Source organism: Physeter macrocephalus, chromosome 16 (assembly GCF_002837175.3).
Source record: "Physeter macrocephalus isolate SW-GA chromosome 16, ASM283717v5, whole genome shotgun sequence".
In the NCBI taxonomy this organism is placed as follows: domain Eukaryota; kingdom Metazoa; phylum Chordata; class Mammalia; order Artiodactyla; family Physeteridae; genus Physeter; species Physeter macrocephalus.
In genome coordinates this window covers 55,259,170-55,279,763 of record NC_041229.1, presented here as the reverse complement: position 1 = coordinate 55,279,763, position 20,594 = coordinate 55,259,170, and the positions used below count along the sequence as shown (strand labels likewise).

The following is a 20,594-nucleotide window of genomic DNA, read 5'->3' as shown; positions in this document are numbered from 1 at the left end:
CTAACAATGGTCTAAAATAATTAAAATATCATTTATTTATTATTTGAGTGAGACAGGGTGGTTTCGTGGAAAGAACACTAGACGAGCAAACAATTAGAAGATAAGGTGTTAGTCTAGGTTTAGCTACTAACGGAGTGACTATGGAAAAATCTCTCTCTGACATTTCTGGTGCCAGATGGTAAACCAGACTATATTTATTGAGTCTCTCAATGGGCACTGATGGAGCACTATGCTAGCTGTAAAGAACAGAGGGATGCATAACACGGACATGGTACTTACCTTCATGTTAACAGTATAGTGCAGGAGAGCAATATTAATCAAAAAATTAAAATCACGATTGTTACAAATATAGAAGTACTTTCAAGAAGACAAACTGGTTGCAATGAGGGCATATAATAGAGGGGTTTGATTAAGAGAGGACTGTTAACAAGGTAAAAAACAGGAGAGAAATTCTAGGCAGAGTAAACAGTCTACACAAAGGGACCGAAAGAAGACAGTGTGGCTAACCTGAGAGAGTAAGGAAAAACGTGGATGAGGTGGAGCTGAAAAGCTAAGTGCAGGGCAGGCTATGCAGTGCCTGTGGGCCTTGTTAAAGGCATCGGTTCTTGTCCCCACAACTACAGAAACTGGACAAAGTATGTTAAACAGAAGACGATAACATGAGCAAATTACATTTGGAAAAGATGATGTTGGCTGCTGTAAAATTCTATGATTCTAAAGACGGTAAGTAAGAAATATATATACAACTTCTAATCATCACTGTCATTGTAATGGGAAAAGCATATACTTTGGGGTCAGGTTGTTTCAAAAACATTTCCCACTCCTTCATTCTCACAGATTTCATACCTATAACTTATACATTTCCGTGTTCTTGTTGACCTCCTTTCAAGCAAGTTTGCTTTGGATTTTTTGGAATCTTTTTTCTTTTCTTCATGATCTTCAGAAAAATCTGGCTCCTGGTTTAAAAATATGATAATAAGTATATAGGTTATTACAACAGAACAAAGTTCCTTGGAATTAATAGCTTTCTAATGTCCATCTAGGCAGCACATGTGAAAGGTTTAAAAAAGGTGAAATGATTCCCTTTTATAAAACTGAATAAACATGGCAACACTAAGTATAGAGATTAAAAAGAATATTGGTGATCAAAGGATGAAAACAGTTCTGTATTAAACTTACACTTTTGTGAGTTTATAATTACCTCTTTTAAAACAATCATGATGAAGTCTATCCACCGATAATGAAACTTAACACACATAAATCAAAAGATATGCTGAATAAATGAAATAATGGGTTTAGAAGAAGAAAGGGGCATGGTGCTCCAGAAAAATAACTAACCAAGACAGGTTATTTCAGTGTGTGATTTAATTAAGCCTGAATGAAACTGCATATGAAACTAAGAAAATTTCTTCATTTCAAATGAATATCATGTTACATATACTTTCACTCATGAGATAGCTTTCTCAATTATAAATTGGATTAATAAATGCAAAACAATGGTATCCCTTCAAAGAAACTGAACTGTAAGGACACAAATTGAAGTTTCTGATAACCCCCAAAGCAGGGAATTAAAAACCAAATCTCCCTGAACTATTTTTTAGTCACTTTACATAAATAGCACATAAAGAAGCTAAAAACGAATTACCCAATTTAGGGTACAAAAAAAAAAAAAAACCAAAACATAAACTCCGTGGGGTGAGCTTTAAACTTGGTTTGGATGTGATATTACATTTTGGGGCTATCTGCATACACATAATTTCAATCATGAGGGAAATGGGTGATTTCTTTAAGGTGCTAAATTTTCATTTCTAATAAAATAGGTATACTATATATTTAAAACCACTCATATTACATAAAGTGAGTTAAATTTTAGAACAATTTTGGCAGTCTCCTCTTTAAAAATACCATAAACCAGAAACTTACTTGTGGAGGAATGATGTTTTCAATACTGATACCCACATACACCAACCGTTCTTTCCTTTAAGTAAAAAACAAAACACACAAAGTGAGATTTGCTAAAAATGAAATTGTTATGAAAACATTACTAACACAGATAATACTAAAATTATGATTCATGGTAACAGCAGAAGCTAGGTCACAGACATGTTAGTTATTATCCATGAAACTTATAATATTGGTATCTGTGGCAGGCACAAAACTTCCTAAAGGTATGAAAACTTAGCTTTAAAAGTGACTTATGCCAGGTAAAATAAAACCTGTAAGTGAAACAGACAAGGAAATCTGATGAAAAGAGTCATGCTTGTGACTCACTGATGAAGTGATTAGATGGAACACCAACTCTGGACAAACTGGATCTTTGTTATGCTGGAAGTTGTCAGTAATATTGTATGTGATTGATTCTAAGACCATCTACTTCTTGTTTGCAGAGAAGAAAAGCAGCAATACAGCCATATGTCTCTGCACTCTAGGATGCTTACAACAAAGATATCTTCAGAGCCAGTTAAGAATTCTCCAGAAAATGTGGATTTATGGACACTAATGACATAGAGTTTCATTTCAAAGAAATCTTTGTTGATTTTAATTCAACAAATTTTACACAACGAATTGCTATATAGAACAGAAGCTTTCTCTGGTTCTTCCAAAGTTAATTCAATTCACCAAGAACAGCTGAGCTTTTACATACATGGCAGTGTATGTTCAACTAAATAGAAATAGTAACCACTCTTCCTCCCTTTATTTGTGATGTCCCATATAGGACATTAATGATCCAGTTGTGTGGGTCCTTTAGAACACAGCCTTTACTGCCCCATAAACCCTGGGCTAACAAGAATTTTATAGTCTTTTTAAGAGATGAGTTATGGAGCTATTAAATAAAAACTGGCATGTAAGAAAATAAAGTTATTTTAATCAAAACTTGTTTAAAAAAATTAGTACAGTTAATGAACTAAAAAATAGGAAAGGAAGAACAGTACTAGCTGAAATTAATAGGGAAGGCTACGTGGATAATTCAAAACTTCAGCTCTCTGTTATTAAATATGTTTGACATGTCTCTCTTTACATTAACCAAGTTTATTGTGGTATCAGTTTCCTCTTTCATACCTCAAAAGCTCTATTTTCACTTGACCATTATTTCTCTTCTCAACTCAATGGAAAAAACACTTAGTCATGTTCCATGTTATGTCTTGACTTGTGTCAGGCTTGGAAATCAAAAGGTAAATGAGACATGGTTCTTGCCCTCACAATTATTTAACAACTAACTGTAGTCCATTATGAACAGGTATAATGGAAATGAGAAAAAGGAATGGGTTTTCTCTGAAGAGCTGAGAAACTCGGGAAGGCTTTAAATAGGTGCTAATATCTGAGTAAGATCTTGAAGGTAGGTATGATTTCTCATCAAGGCATTCTCTTGGTCAGTAATCTTATGGAAAGTTACATCTTCCATTCTATCTTACCACCTAGCTCAATGATCATATTGGGCCCAGACCTTATTATTACCAATAACCACACGCTTTCTAAATTTCAATTTCAAGAAACCTGTTCTCTGACTTCTACTGACTCACTTTCCAGCTCACTCCCTCTGTTACACTGATTTCAACCATTCCCTGACTCCAGTGGGACCTCTATCCATTGACCCTACCCTTTTTTCACTGTCCGGCACTCCCTCTGTGTCCTTACTTTCCCCCTTACCTGGCTTAGACGCCATGATCCATCATTACAAATACTCCTTTGCATACACTCTTAAATTCCTTGTCTCTTTCTCTCCTTCCCTCTGTTATATTACCTGGAAAATTCCAACCCTGATTAAATCCAACTCTCTGCTAGCAAAGTACTTGTAATAGTACTTTGGAAGTACACAGCTCTTTGAATTCCCAGTAATGTCTGGCACCAAGTCCAGGAAGGGACATTTACATATCAGCTGAATGGATTTCTGAAACATCAGATTTCACAGAGCATCACAGCTCCAGCTCTATAGACAGTTGCTGGCTAGTTACTAATTACTCACTGACACATCCTTTTCCACCATACTGTAGAGCCACATATCATACACCTCATGTTGATTACATTGCCTGGCATAAAGCAGGTGCTCAAAAAATGTTCATTAAATGTTGACTAAAGAACAAACAAGGGGAAAGATGCTCTAGCACTATGACATAGACAGTAAGCAAGGCTCTAAGTTGTTAGGATGACTGCTAGAGAAATTATCTCACAGATTTGAAACAGGATGAATAAAAATGCTCACTTTTAAAAAGAGATGAAGTCACTTGAATTTACAGTTAATATATTATTTACTTTAGAAACATACATATTTTACTATTTAGAGCTCCTAATATATACATATATTAGGAGTTATAAATAATGAAAGCTTTGTTAACCAGATTTTTGGGGGAATTAACAAACAACAGTAACAGCTAACTTGCCTTGTAAGAATGGTCTCGTATAGGATTTAGTGTGTGATGTAAAGGCACAATTACAGATGTCCTCTTAAAGGATGACATTTAAGTAAAGAGGATTACCAAGAATAGAAGAGAAAGTAGATGATCTAGTAAATGGGAGACCAATAATATAAACAAATGTTGTGGCACATTTTAACATAAATTTCTAAAACTGAAAGTATTTCTTAACTGCAGCAGCATATTCTAAAATATGTGAGGCAAGAGTAAAATAAATGTTCACCAATCTTTCCACATATAAAACGTACAAGCATCACAGGCCTCCAAAGAATAAACGGATATAATGTGGGTATGAGACAAATCCTTAGTGGTTTACATTCTTGGCTTTTAGAGAGAATCTACTTTCTTCCAAGTCCTTAAAGGGTGAGCCTATTAGCTATCTACACTGCTAAGTCAGATCAGCTTCAGAACATGAACTCATTTCTCAGAAGGGCAGGCAGATTGCAGGAAGACCGAGTCTAATTTTTAATTATGATTTAATTTGAAGCATCTTTAGTTAGATCTTTTCCAGTGTCAAAAATTATGACAGGAGCAGTTCGCACATCAAAATAGTCCTAAATAACTGTATACAGGACTGTTAGTTCCTAAATATAAAGGCATTTAGACAACCGATTTTAAAAAAAGTACTACTTTTATCTCCTAGTGAACTTCAGAGATGAACTTTCCCTTTAAACTAAGCAGCATACATTATGAGCCAGAGAGAGCTCAAGGTGAGCAGTAAAGAGGAAAAAGGATCTAGAAGCTGAACCCATTTTTAAGGTTCAATGTGGCACAGAGTAAAGTGTGTGGACTATGGAATGAGCAGACTGTCTCAACGCAAACTAAAGTTTTGAGGGGAATACTATGTGACAGGAGGTAAAAGTTAAAGTAGCAGCAAATGAAGGAGCAATCAGGAGACACTGCTTAGATTTTTCTCATACTATGTACAGATGGGCATCAAGTCCTACTGATTAATCCTCTGAAAATTCTCTTCGACCTCTCTACTGTATTATCATGATGACTGCTCTAGTTCAGGCCTCACTGGCTCTCATAGACTTTATTCCAACAGCCTCAACTCTAATTCCTTCTTCTTACTGTTACCAGGGCATTTTTTCTGAAATAAAAGTCTGATTATGCACATCCCTCCTTTGATGGCTCCCCCATGCCTCTAGAGAATAATTCAAATTTCCTAGCCAGTTATGCAAAGCTGTTCACAATTTGGCCTCGGTTTCCTTTATAGCTTCATCCCCCACCACTCTATTTTTTTTTTTTTTTTTTCCAACAGCCTCAACTCTAATTCCTTCTTCTTACTGTTACCAGGGCATTTTTTCTGAAATAAAAGTCTGATTATGCACATCCCTCCTTTGATGGCTCCCCCATGCCTCTAGAGAATAATTCAAATTTCCTAGCCAGTTATGCAAAGCTGTTCACAATTTGGCCTCGGTTTCCTTTATAGCTTCATCCCCCACCACTCTTTTTTTTTTTTTTTTTTTGCGGTACGTGGGCCTCTCACTGTTGTGGCCTCTCTCGTTGCGGAACACAGGCTCCGGACGTGCAGGCTCAGCCGCCATGGCTCACGGGCCCAGCCGCTCTGCGGCATGTGGGATCTTCCCAGACCAGGGCACGAACCTGCGTCCCCTGCATCGGCAGGTGGACTCTCAACCACTGCGCCACCAGGGAAGCCCCCCACCACTCTTTTACTCTCACATTTACAGTCTCTTTGCTTGTACTGTGCTCTTTGCCTGAAATATCCTTTCTCTGCATGTCCACCTATATAACCCCTAGTTATCTTCCAAGGACTTCCCTGATAACCCCAACTCCTAGGAGAACTAAAGTGCTCCTCCACAATGTTCTAGTATTGCTCTAAATATACCTCGATTTGTCTGCTTTACTGAATCACTGGTTCATACATCTGCATCCTCTGGTAGAAGGTGAACTCCAGGTAAGCAAGAGCTTTGTCTTACTCATCTTTTCTCTTCAGTTTGGAACACAGTAGGAATGAATGAATGTTTAGCAATAGACTAATCAACAAAGGTACATATAAATAAATACAAACTTACTGTCTTGATTTTGAGCCCCCTTTAAAGATTAAGCTCAACTCCAATCTTACCTCCTCCAAGAAGCCTTCTTCAACTGCTTTAGACCACACTGCAGTGGCATATTGAAAAGGGAGGCATTGCTTACAGTCAGTAGGACACAGTTTAGCATTTAAATGCTCTTTATACCACCAGTGTTAATTCTGCCCACCCAAAGAGACGACATGGGTAACTAAACTGTAGACCAGTTCTTACAGTTTTCTTGTACTCCCTACATTCTTAGCTACATATCCTCCACAATACTTGGGCCAATACTTATTGAGAGTAGGTTCTGATAAATATTTTAGATCAGGGATTGGCAAACTTTACCTGTAAAAGGACAGATAATAAATTAGGTTTGGGTAATAAGGTCCCTGTTGCAACTGCTCAACTCCGCAGCTATAGTGCAAAAGCAGTCACAGGCAACATATAAACAAATGAGCATGGCTATGTTCCAATAAAACTTTATTTATGGACAATGAAATCAGAATATACAATTTTCATGTGCCATGACAAATGATTTTTGTTTTGATTTTTTTCTAATCATTTAAAAAAGAAAAAACCATTCTTAGCCGGGCCATATTTGGCCCACAGGTCAGAGTTTGCCAAACCCTGCTTTAGACAGACACATTAGTCTATACTGGAAGACAATTCTGAGGTCAAATTCCCAAGTAAAACATTAACACACATATCACAATACCTGCGTTCAGCACGCTCCTTCTTCTTTAAGGCAACATCCAAATCCTGCAATTGTTCCTCTAATTTTTCACACAGTAGTTTCTGAAAAAATAAAACAGATGAGCGTCATTTTACACACCTTTCCACAATCATTTATCTCTTGCCTATTAGCTATAGATAACATGCTATGAGAGCTGATAAGGGGCCACGTAGTGAACACTGAAATGTTCCTTGTATTTAATTAAATAAAGACATGACGCTTCAGTTCATCCACTGAACTGAAGATGAGCAGGGTATCTTTAAAGTAACACACATGTTAAAGAAACTTATAGCTTTGCCAAGAAACATGTTCAATGCCTATCTTGCTGGCAGTAATCAATGTTTAAAATAGCATTTGGGGCTTCCCTGGTGGCGCAGTGGTTGAGAGTCCGCCTGCCGATGCAGGAGACACGGGTTCGTGCCCCGGTCCGGGAAGAGGAGCCTGTGCTCCGCAACGGGAGAGGCCACAACAGTGAGAGGCCGGCGTACAGCAAAAAAAAAAAAAAAAAAAAATAGCATTTGGCTCACTGTATATACATGACAGTGATTAAAATTTTTTTTTTAAATCCTAAGACATTTTTAAGGAAGAAGGTTTATGTACAATAAAATACAATGGTGCCAATCACTATTTTTAAAAAAGAGAATGGAAAAAAATTTACAAAACCATGCCACATGGTTACTGGGTCAAAACAGAGCTGAAGAATGTAATTGCTAAAGTGATGCTAAGCCAAAAAAATTCCACTTTACTAAGAAATGCAATAAAGGCCATCTTTTTTTTTTTTTTTTGGCTGCGCTGTGCAGCTTGCGGCATCTTAGTTCCCCAACCAGGGATCGAACCCATGCTCCCTGCAGTGGAAGTGCGGAGTCCTAACCACTGGACCGCCAGGGAAGTCCCAAGGCCATCATTTTTAAAGTAAAATGAGACTGGGCTTGTGAGAGAAAGGACTTCTTGGATGCAAAAAAATATCCTGCTCTTCAGTTTTAAAAGAAATCCACCTGAATTGAGATACGAGAGAAACAGAATCCATATTTCTATTCGAAGTACCATTATAATGGTGCATAATTCATAATATCATCTATAAAACTGACAAAAGGTAGGCAGAAATGAAAAAGAGGGATAAACAAAAGGAAGAAACTTATTTCTTCCCTTGTATATTATCTTAATTTGGGCGGCTTTTGTAACTTTAACGAATGTGAGAAAAATAAACCACAGATTATAATTTTACAAAACCCAGATCTTCTAAGAATTGCTTTGAAAAAAAAATAAAGGGAAGACCTAAAAGATACTAATAAAAGGTAGTTTTTATCAATAGTCTCTAATTTCACAGAAATTTAAACAAGAGATGAACAATATCTACAAATTAAAGATTAAAATGTTTAGTGGCTGTCAAGAAATATTATTAATTAAAATATAAAATCAAAGACTGGAAAAACAGAACTGTGCTGGGTCATCATACATGTTGGCAAGGGGGGCAGAACCATTCTCCATCTGGGATGATCATGAGAGGAGGGCGAAGGCAGGCAGTGTGGTACCCACTGTCACAAGAGTCACACAGGAGAATCTGAAATAAACCACAGATTAATTGTCAACCTAACTCTATGACTAATATTCAATGACTCAAGTTAAAATAAGGACATTTCTATATTTCTTAGCATAAAACTAAGTAATATACTATACTATACTCTTTATCTGCATAAAGCATAATAATAAAAAAGCTCTGATAATTAGGAACCTAATGTCTTTTTTGGGGGGGCCTCACTGCACAGCTTGTGGGACCTTAGTTCCCTGACCAGGGACTGAACCCGAGCCCTTGGCAGTGAGAATGTGGAGTCCTAACCACTGGACCACCAGGAAACTCTCCTCTAAGATATAATTTTTTAAAAAAATTTAAGAACCAAAAAAGATAAAATGTTAAGCTAATAAATTAAGTGAAAAATAACAAGTCTTTTCTGAACTAGAGTTACAATCCTTTTTTTGTATGCCATAAGGAATATGACAACACATTCTTTATAACAGTTTTATAGCTGAAGTACCATAAACTTCCCTACCACACACAGGATTATTAAAATACAAATAATTTCCAATGTAAATAGCATTTCAATTACCTATCTGTAAGAAACATTCATGGCTCCTTTTATCATGTAAATTCAAACATGAGAGGAATGGAACTACACTAAGGACAATCATGTTCAAATAAAAAAGCTACGAAAAATTAACCTTAAGTTGATTATTTTTTGCTATTTGAGTTTCAGATGACCAGTTCTCTAAAACTTAAAATGGTACACACTCATGAATCAAACTTAAAAAAATCCTTTATTTTAAAATAATTTTAGATTTATGGAAGAGTTGCCAAGATAGGACACTAACGTTAATATCTTACATAACCATGGTACATTTACCAAAACTTAAGAAAGAAATTAACATCAGTATAAAACTATTAACTAAACAACAGACATTATTCAGACTTCACCAGTTTTTCTACTATTGTCCTTTTTTTGATTCTAGGATCCAATCCAGGATATTACACTGCATTTCATCATCTCTTCTTAATTTCCTGATCTGTAACAGTTTCTTGGTCTTTCTTTGTTTTCCATCACTTTGACAGTTTTGCAGAGTACTAGTCAGATATTATGCAGACTGCCCTCAGTTTGGGTTTGTCTGATGTCTTCTCATGATTAGACTGAAGTTATGGGTTTTTAAGAATACCATAGAGGTGAAATGCCCTGCTCACTACATCGTATCTGGGGGTACACGATGGTGTAACAATTTGATAATTTACTGTTCAAATTGTACAATATGACTTATTACTGGTGATATTAACTTTGATCACTTGGTTATAGTAGTGTCTGTTGTTTTTCATCACTGTAAAGTTACTTTTCACTTTCTATACTCTATTCTCATTAAAAGTGATAACTCCAGCCATACTCAAGGGGAAGGGAATTAAGCTCCACTTTCTGAAGAGAGGGGTATCAAAGAATTTGTAGGGATAAGTTAAAATCACCACAGTAATTAATAAATATTTGGGGGGAAGATATGTTGAAGTTATGCTATACCCTGTTTTTCCTTACAGCTTCACCCACTAGTTTTAGGACTCAGCGGATCTTGCTGCAATAATAATTATTGGGAATTCCCTGGTGGTCCAGTGGTTAGGACTCTGCGCTTCCACTGCTTGGGACCTGGGTTCGATCCCTGGTCTGGGAACTAAGATCCCACAAGCAAAACAAAACAAAACAATTATTACTGCGGTGTTCTAATGGTGATTTTCTGTTTTCCTCATGCCCTCAACATTTGCTATTTGGAATTCTTCTGTTAAAAAAAAAAAAAGTCCCTCCCCCATTACCCCATTTTTTTGTTTATTCAATTATTTATTTGTATCAGAATGAACTAATGAATATTATTTTATTTATTGTTTGGGTTATAATCTAAAACAATTATTTAATTTATTGTTCAAATTGTTCTAGCCATTGATATACTAGGAGTTTTCAGGTTGGCCCCTGTGTCCTTAGGACTCATTTGCATGCTTTTTTTTTAAAAAAGCACTTCCTTACTTTCTGGTAATACAGGATACTCTAGGCACATCTTATATTTTCCTTGCCCAAGCCTTAGAATCAGCCATTTTCCCCAGAAACACTGGTTCCTTTATTGGAGAATGTATTTAGAAATCGAGATCTGGGTGCTGAGTGCTCCCTGCTCCTGGGTATCCCTGATTCTAAGTTCTCACAGAGGACAGAGCTAGGAAATACATGTATGTATAGTACCCCATGTATATACATATATTGAAATAAGCATGAGTTCATACTAATAACTCACCATCTAATCCAGCACCACAGGGTTCATTCTAGCCTTCAGCCTTATTTGTAACTTTAACAGTGAGAAAGCTGGCTCCCATTATCTACACTTCATTTATTTGTATATAGTTTTATTTGTATATGGTTATATATAGTTTCTGAATTGCTAACATGTACCATGGGAAGGGTTTAGAGTGGGGGACGGAATGTGCACACATTTTAAAAGTGAAAAACTCCCTTCTCCATTTGCTACCAATAGCCAGAATTCAATTTAAGTTATATTAACATTATACTTCAGTTATGTGATTGATTGCTTACATAGGCATATGTGGACTAACCTGGGCACCTGATTCTATTTATCACATCATTTCTATGTTAAAACATAATCTAAATTTCAAATAACAAAATAAAAATAAACTTTTAGAGTTCAGTTTATTTCTAAAATGATGATTGTCTCTATTCTTCAAGAAAGGTAAAACCCATTAAAATAAATACTACTACATGAGATTTCCAAGCTTTAGGCAATGATCCACTTATTTTCACTAAAACATCTGAAAAACCCGATAGAGTTCTATACTCATCTATGAATTTATTGCTTTTCTGCTGTAAGCTCAAAGAGAACAAGGACCACATCTAATTCAGCATCATTTCCCTACCACTTAACACACAACAGCTGCCTAACATTTTTATTTGAGGAGATCCTTAAATATCTAGCATAAGAAATCCACCATATTTGGGATCTTCAGTTTCCAGTGTCATTCTCTTTGGCACAATAACCAGCAATGGGATTTTCAGAACAGTTATTAAGATAACCAAATAAAAATCCTATGTGTGTTCCAAGAAGGGTACAACTTTCTCCACCTCCTGGAGGTCAATTCTGCTCACCTCATTTTACTTTTCATTTCTTCACACCCCTTTGTCATTGACATCTATTGCTGCCTCAGTCAAAATGCATTCTCTCAGTATAAAAAAAATTAGGAAATGGTAGGGAAAGAACACAAATATTGATTTTTACTTGATTTAGAAGGCAGAAAAGACCACTATCTCAATCTTCTCTTTGCCTTTCTCCACACAAAAGTCTTGACCTAACTTTTATAGTTTGATGATCATAAAAATACTTAGAAGGGTCTTCTCAGTGTAATTTTGACAACTGTTCTTCTCGGAGCTAAAGTTATTCTCTGGGTCTAAGTTATATCTTTTACTTGAACCCTCTGAAACTACTGGGATTTGATAAACTTCACTGATTTGGTTTCCAGATATGATTTTCACATTTAGGAAGAAAACTGCAAGTAAACCACAAACAGCTTTACCCCGGCACACAACAGATAGCAGGAACTGTGCTTGGCACCTTTACATAACTTATTTCTGCTCCCATACAACTCAACCTATGTGGAAGTTTCTTTCTTTATGTCTCTTTCTACTTAATAGGTGGAGCTTACTTTTAAAGTTAAATCTATTCAAAAGAACAGAACGGTTGCATAGAATTGAGCATAACAGGAGTGTTTCCTCAATAGGTTCTTTAGAAAGCACTTATGAACTGCAAAAATACATATACAGGTTAGAAACTGGTTTTCCTGATTTAGGCAATCTTTGAAGAACTTACTTCCTAAATAAGAAAGTAAATGTAAATCTGTCACTATTTTTCTGAATATATCTGGTCTACAATTATCCTCTTAAATTTTTTTTTACAACTGTCCACTTTCTAAAGTTTAAAGCCCTACTAGGTTACTACTTGACTTACATGTTTTTACAGAAAGGCAACAGGCCCTTCAGGTCTTACTTATTTAAAGCTGCCACTTCAGTAATATCATTATAAAGTAACTTAAAGGAAAAGAAGAAAACTTTAAAGGAAAAAAAACAGAATAGAAATATTTGAATAAACTAATTGATCCGTGAGAAGAGATTAGAAGTGCATGCTTAAGTAGAGGAAATATCAATATAAAGCCAGGTAAGAATGAAAGCAAGATCCTAATCCTCCCTAGAGTTGGGTTATTATCTGAGAAACAGAAATAAAGGCTATTTTGCACACATAAAACTGAAATCATGATCAAACCCAGAAGTTAGGCTGCTTCACACCACAGCATGCCAATAATTTGAATACTGTCCATTTAGATCAGGTACATACTAGTTCAGGATGGTTTGGAAGGCCACATTTTTTGCAAGGTTCATCATCATCTGCTAGGATGGCGTCTACACTTTCCTTTTCTTCCTCCTCTTCCGAAGCTGCAGATGATTTTTCACTGTCAGACACTTCACTTTCATCATTGCTGGAATATTTCCACCTGCCACGTGTTCGAGAACCAGTCCATCGAACTTTGCCTTTGGGTTTTACCTTGTATAAAATAAAACATTAGGATAATCTGATGTAATAAGAATGTTAAAAAAACACTTCTGATTACATGTGCATTGTAGAATATTTAGTGAATATACAAAGAAGAAAAGAAAAATTATTGTAGCTTCATCCACAGATATACCTACTATTAAATTTTGGTATATATTTCCATTAATTTTTTCTACTTTTTGGAAGGGAGAATTATAATGAACATTCTGTCTTATAACTATTTTCCCTGGTTATAAAATCGTCTCCTAACATCGTGTGTGTGTGTGTGTGTGTGTGTGTGTGTGTGTATATATGTATAAGCCATCACATAGCTGTATTTATCTAATCCACTACTAGACAGACATTTAGGTAGTTTTCCATTTTTCACTTTCATAAACAATGTATCCTTGCAAATACAAACTTTTACACACACTTCTGTGGTTAGGATAAATTCCTCGAAGAGGATTCTGGGTCAAAGGTCATGCACTTTTCAAAGGCTCTATAATAGAGCGCTGACTATATTCTCACATATTGTTACATAAAAAATTTAATTCCCATATTAGTGATGAATTTAAAAAATTTAATGGGTCAAAAATGCATACAAAAATCCTGACAAACTTAAAAAATATTATTCAGAGAATAACTTTATAATGTTGGGAACTGCTTTTTATTGGCTGGCTTCACAATATTTTAAGTCATATTTCTGTTCACTCCTACAATGTAAGTCCCCACCAAAGACCAAAATAATTCTAACAGCAGAAGGGGAAACTTTTTTTTAAGTAAAAATTTAAAAATTTAGTATTTCAGGGAACAAAGGATCACTTGCAATTAAGAACAATCTGACCACTTAAATATATCAAAAACAAAAGTAGCACTTTTAAGTACAACAAACTCCCATAGGCTAGCCAAAGACTTGTACTAGATTTTGCTTAAAATAAGAGGGTCATAGAAAAAAAAAATTTGGGCTCTATGACTAATGATTAAAATGGGGACACAGAGGCACTCTCAAACACTGGCAATGAGAGGGTACATTATTAACTGGGCCTTTTTTGGAGGGCAATATAGAGAAAGCTATCAGAACTTAAAACACATATGCCCCTTGACCCAGCAATTCCAATTCTAGGGGTCTATTCTAAAGAAATACTCACTCATGTCCAAAAGGATCTTCAATGCAGCACTGCCTGTAATAGTGAAAAATTGGAGTAGACTATATCTACTGATATGTAGAGTTCAGACACACACTGCTAAGTGAAAAGCTCATAGAAAAATAATTTGATTCGATCTATTTTTTTAAAGAATGGGCAGTATTTACGAAAAATAATTTGATTCGATCTATTTTTTTAAAGAATGGGAAGTATTTACGAACATGGACATGAATACATGGAAAAAGGACTGCAAAGAGATGTAGCCCAAACTGTTAATAGTGTTTCTAAGGAATTTTCATTTTTCAATCATACAGGTTAGGTATTACTTGGATAGTTTACAATACAGAGAATATATTTCTATATTGCCTATAATAGAGAAAAAGTTTAAAAGATGACAAGATTATACAGTCTGAAATTTAATGTCTGGAGATAACTACTAAGAAAAAACATCTCAGATATAGGAAGAGAGGCTTTTTTGTGGTGGTGGTTGTTTTAGTTATCTTTGAATGAGCTGATTTAGCCAAAAGCAAACAGCTACAAACACTCAGAGCCAAGTATTTCTAAGAAAAATTAAAAGAGTAGAAGAAATTTTACCTTGGTTACTTTAGAATTTGTATCCTTCTCTGCTTTTTTCAAATTTTCTTTTTTCTCAGTTTTTTGCAAAGCTGTTGACTCTTCTTCCACTTCATCTTCTCCTTCCCCTCTTTTTTTATCAGCTTTCTGATCTCTGATTTCAGCTACTTTTGCTGTGGGTCTAGATATTCTTGGAGACCTCCTTAAAGTACGACCCACATTTGTTTTTTCTTCTTCCTTTTCTGTCTTCTCTTGCTTGGTTTCTGGCTCTAGAATTTTGGGAGGAGAATCTGGCTTCTTCTTCCGACTGGATATCCTAATTGTTAATTTGATGCCCTCTTTCTGCCTTTCAGAGGTTATTTCTGTGTTTTCTGAGGCAGTGGTTTCTTCTTCAGGAATCAACTTGTATTTAAATTTGCTTTTTTGCATAGAACCCTTTGTCTCAGAAGGATCACCTGTGCCAGAGGTCTGGGCATTGTCCAGATCATCCACTTCTACCTTTGTGGATTCAGAATCCACTTTTAAATTTTCTGGGTCTATTTTCTCCAAAGACTGACCTTCAGTGGAACTGCTATTCTGACACTCTACCACTTCTTTTCCTGAGGCTAGTTTCTCACAGTGGACAGTCACGTTAGATGATGGAGAAGTTTCAGCTGTCTCGGGAGACCCTGCGTTTACTGATTCTACAGTACTCTTTGGAACCTCCTCTGGTATCGGACTCAATCTTTGTGTGTCTTTATCAAGAAAAGTCTTTCTGGACTTCTCTAACTTTTCAAGACATTCTAGGACTGGTGGGCGCTTATCCTTCTTACTTTTGGGAGACCTCTCTTCAACTCTCATGCTACAGGATTCAGTGGTAGATAAAGCAGTTTTTAAAGAGAGATCCTTTCCTATTTCAGAAGTCTCAAGAGAGGTTTCCATTTCTGGAGGACCAGTTTCCTCTATGTGCCCTTTGTGACTCTGTGTCTCTAAGGCTGATATTGAATTATCTGCATCTTTCCCTAAAGTGACCACTTCTTTCTCAAGATCACCTATTTTCATACTCATTATGACAGAATTTAAAGACTCTGCTCCATTTCCCTCCATGATGACACTTCTGTCCTTAGAGGGGCTACAGCTATCTTCCTTTGTATCATAAAACTTCATCTCCATCTGTTCTGTCTTAAAATCTGGAGTTACCCTTTCATCACTAACTTCTCCATTTACCAGCTGTTTCCCTTCATGACCAAAAGTAGTGATTGTAGAGATCCGTTTACAAGTCTCTTCCTCTTGTTTTATTTCATCTTTCAAAAACTCTTTTGTTGGAGTAACTGATTTACACAAAGGTCCTTTGATTGGACTGTCAAAATCATCACTCAGTTTAATTTCTCGTTTTTTTAGTGGTATCTTGGCCTGCTGGTCATTTTTAAGTTTCTCGGTTTCTTCAGTAGACTTCTCAGTGATTTCTTGAGAAGATTTAACATTGCCAGCAAAATCTAGCCTCTCAGGCTCTAGCTTCTCCATGCTACCTTTGATATCTCTAGGATCTGCTCTACATTCCTTCACTTCAACTTTTACGGGTTTGACATTTTCCTTGAAGGAATCACTTTCTTCTTTGATAATCTTTTTTTCTTCGCTTTCTGGCAAAGGTTTTTCTAGCTTCACTATGACTGGCAGTTTTACAAGTTCCTTTTCATCTTCTTTTTCTATTTTCACAGTAGTCTCTTCTAGAGCATTGGGTGTAGAACAGTTTTCTGAATCTATTGGCTGCTCTTCACTCTTCATCTTTTCACTTTCCTTCCGTTCCTCTAAAAATCAGAAAATGTTCACATGAATCTAAGCATTCAAGATTATAAAATATATAAGGCATAACAGCATTCAAGATTATAAAATATATAAGGCGTAACATAAAATATATTTCCATTTGAAGTTTCTCTCTTAAAAGAGGTGGCTTCTGTCACTGGACATCTGACAATAAAAAATAAAATCGGACAGTAAAGAAAATTACCAAACTCTGAAGTACAACTTTCAGATATTAAAAAAACTATTATTTAGAAAGACTCAGGTTTCTGCTTTATACTTTTAGCTTCAATGTTCTCAATGAAATGTAAATATTTATGCAGCTCAAATAATTTATTCAAGCTCCAGTGATGGCTCAAAAATATGAAACTAAGAATATATCATAAAACATTTCCAAAAGACCGTATTTGTTTTAAAACCTGACAACTGTTCTTCTTTGCAAGTCATTGAGCACTTCATTTCACTGAGGTAACATGAGCAAGGCAGTGGGAAAATGTTTTATGTTTTATTCAGGTTATAAAAGTAACAATTCTGTACAGAAAATGAAAAACAGAGAAACAAAAAACATGCCCATAATCCAAATACCCAGAGGCAATCACTATTAATATTTTATTTTAGGTTACTTCCTTCTAGTCTTATATATTTTTGAGAACATTGGGATCATGCTGCCCCATTTTTCTCACTGAAACATTAGCATTTTCTTATATTAAATGCCTTTACAGAAATTGGACTTAATTATGTAACATCCCTCAATATGGTTATATTACAGTTTACTTTATCAAATGCCATTACTGAACATTTCAGAAGTTAGTATTTTATTAGGAAACTTTGTGTTTATCTGTCAACTACTCTTTTTACCTTATCGGCTATCTATTTCCAACTTTCATGGAGTACCTAATAGTGCAAATTTAAATATAACAAAAGTATGGGGCTTCCCTGGTGACGCAGTGGTTAAGAATCTGCCTGCCAATGCAGGGGACACGGGTTCGAGCCCTGGTCCGGGAAGATCCTACATACCGTGGAGCAACTAAGCCCATGCGCCACAACTACCGAGCCTGCGCTCTAGAGCCTGCGTGCCACAACTACTGAAGCCAGCACGCCTAGAGCCCGAGCTCCGCAACAAGAGAAGCCAGTGCAGTGAGAAGCCCACACACCGCAACAAAGAGTAGCTCCTGCACACCGCAACTAAAAGAAAGCCCGCACTCAGCAACGAGGACCCAACGCAGCCAAAAATAAAATAAATAAATTTATTAAAAACAAATAAATAAATATAACAAGAATCATATTTAGTAAATATCATAATCTTTGAATGGAATTACAGAGAATGCATATATGCTTTAAACTTGTGTTCAGGGAATCTGAGCAGTGTTTTCAGAATTCTTTAACTACTGATTTTACCTAAATTTTCCTCACCCTATCCTTGCAACTGAAAAACCTCAATTCTTAACAAAGTTTAACCAAGATAGGAATTAAAAACTTTTTTCTGAACAGATTCTTGCCAAGTTCATACACCAGAGTTCCAACGTTTTCATGGGAATAAAATGTAATAGAAGTGAGATGAAGTAGGACATATTCTTTAAACTGAGAATTCAACATTTCTTTTAAAAAGTTAAGTACTTTTATTACAAACCATTTATGTTCAATCATACTGCAAGTAAAAAATTCAAGAACCACTGATAACTACTGAGAACTGAGATTAGAGTATTGCACCTCCCTCTTTAACTGTCATATACTTATTTAACATATGCATGTCACTAAGAAAATTAAAGACATGGCAGAAATTATCTAGTTTGAATGTCTTCCCTTTCCCATTGATTAAGTAGGTTTAGTAAATTCCAATTCACTGAAATTGGTTAATGTATCAGGAAGTCTAATTAAATAAATATCCTGGTTAACAATTAAAATACAGATTACCATCTTTATAAATAACTTTAGCCTAATACAAAGAGTATACTAAACACAATTTCATATTTTTTCTATATATTTTGGTTCAAAAAACAACTCAGGATTCTCATTGTGACTCCCACCCAAGCTAAAATGACACTTTGCTTTTGGGGTGGTGAATGAATAAGTCCTTTAAACTAATTTTTTTGTTTTGTTTTGTTTTGTTTTTTGCGGTACGCGGGCCTCTCACTGTTGTGGCCTCTCCCGTTGCGGAGCACAGGCTCCGGACGCGCAGGCTCAGTGGCCATGGCTCACAGGCCCAGCCGCTCTGCAGCATGTGGGATCTTCCCAGACCGGGGCACGAACCCGTGTCCCCTGCATCGGCAGGCGGACTCTCAACCACTGCGCCACCAGGGAAGCCCCTTTAAACTGATTTTGATTTGAGTAACAACGTGGCAAAATAAAATGAAGAGTAACATTAGGTTCAAGACTCCTAGGTTCAGTAATCCTAATTCAGCTAGTGGTGTATCTTTAGATATGTCACAAACTCTCTGATCCTCATTTCTTCATGTATAAATAAAGCAGCTGGACTAAGTGACCTCAACAATTATTCTTCACTGGCTTATATTTCTCTTAACCCCAAAATATTCAGTATTTTTTTTTGGCTTAGTTCTTAAAAAAGAAAAACATAACAACAATTATAACTGTAGCTCCTTGTCGATCACACGGATGTATCCCTAAAACTGAAGACACAAAATCCATGACATGAAATGAAACTTTAAGCACAATCATAATTGGTAAAAAGGTCATTCAGTTATACAAGCATTTCCAACAAGTTCTGTCAAAAGGAAACTAACTGTAAAGGAAGATGCAAATGAGTTTAAGAGACGTGAAATTTGAAGTAACAAAACTCAAGGAAAAATTCACCCCTAAAATCACAATGCAACAGCAACATTGCTTGACAAACTTAAGGTGATTCAAGACAAGTGTTACTTACTGTGGGTTTTTAAAGCACATTCATTCATTTACTCAACAATTATCTATTAATCACCTATTATGGGTTTCCCACCCATCCCAATCACTATGTAATGAAACACTGAATGTCTATGTAAGTTAACACTGAAGGACATTGCTAGTTACCTATCCAGTATCAATCTCCTCTTCTTTCTTACTACTACAACTCTGATTTTGTTCAAGAAAGTACTTGCCTCTTCAGATACCTTATAGCTAAGGGTCATGTGAACCAATTCTGGCCAATGAGATGCATGAGGAAATCTGGGTGAGACTTACAAGGTTCAGTTGACCTATGCCTTCTGCCCCTTCCCCTGCTTTTTGTCCAGAGTCTGCACACAATACCTGGAGAGGGAACAATCAAAGCCACATGCTAAGGATGGCAGATTAGGAAGGGTACTTGATGGCTTCATGGAGCTGCTGAACCAGACCTGAACTGCTTACCACATGACTTTTTATTACAAGAAAAAAATTTAACTCACACTTGTCAGAATGGCCATCATCAAAAAGAACATAAACAAATGCTGGTGAGGATGTGAAGAAAAGGGAACCCTCATACACTTCTGGTGGGAAAGTAAACTGGTGCAACCACTGTGGAAAACAGGATGGAGGTTTCTCAAAAAACTAAAAGTAGAAATACCATATGACTCAGCAGTTCCACTCCTGGGTATATATATCTAAAAGAAACAACAACACTAATTTGAAAAGATACATGCACCCAATGTTCACAGCAGCATTATTTACAATTGCCAAGGTATGGAAGTAACCTAAGTGTCCATCAACAGATGAATGGATAAAGAAGATGTGGTAGATATATGCGAATGGAATACTACTCAGCCGTAAAAAAGAATGAAAGTTTGCCATTTGCAGCAACACAGATGAACTTGGAGGGCATTATGCTAAGTGAAAT

The 20,594-nt window shown here is 36.0% G+C and overlaps 1 protein-coding gene and 1 long non-coding RNA gene across 2 annotated transcripts in view; one reads left to right on the top strand and one right to left on the bottom strand.

Annotated features, from left to right (window-relative positions):
• RSF1 (remodeling and spacing factor 1) overlaps positions 1–20,594 on the bottom strand; it is a 193,379-nt gene that overhangs the window by 21,128 nt on the left and 151,657 nt on the right. Inside the window, exons 6-11 of the mRNA XM_024131699.3 lie at positions 15,032–16,797; positions 13,098–13,304; positions 8,641–8,745; positions 7,167–7,246; positions 1,924–1,978; positions 847–956 (exon numbers count right to left, since the gene is read on the bottom strand). Of these exons, the coding sequence (XP_023987467.1) occupies positions 847–956; positions 1,924–1,978; positions 7,167–7,246; positions 8,641–8,745; positions 13,098–13,304; positions 15,032–16,797 (2,323 nt within the window). The remainder of the gene's footprint in view (positions 1–846; positions 957–1,923; positions 1,979–7,166; positions 7,247–8,640; positions 8,746–13,097; positions 13,305–15,031; positions 16,798–20,594) is intronic.
• LOC112066983 (uncharacterized) overlaps positions 1–20,594 on the top strand; it is a 105,482-nt gene that overhangs the window by 33,539 nt on the left and 51,349 nt on the right. The window lies entirely within an intron of this gene.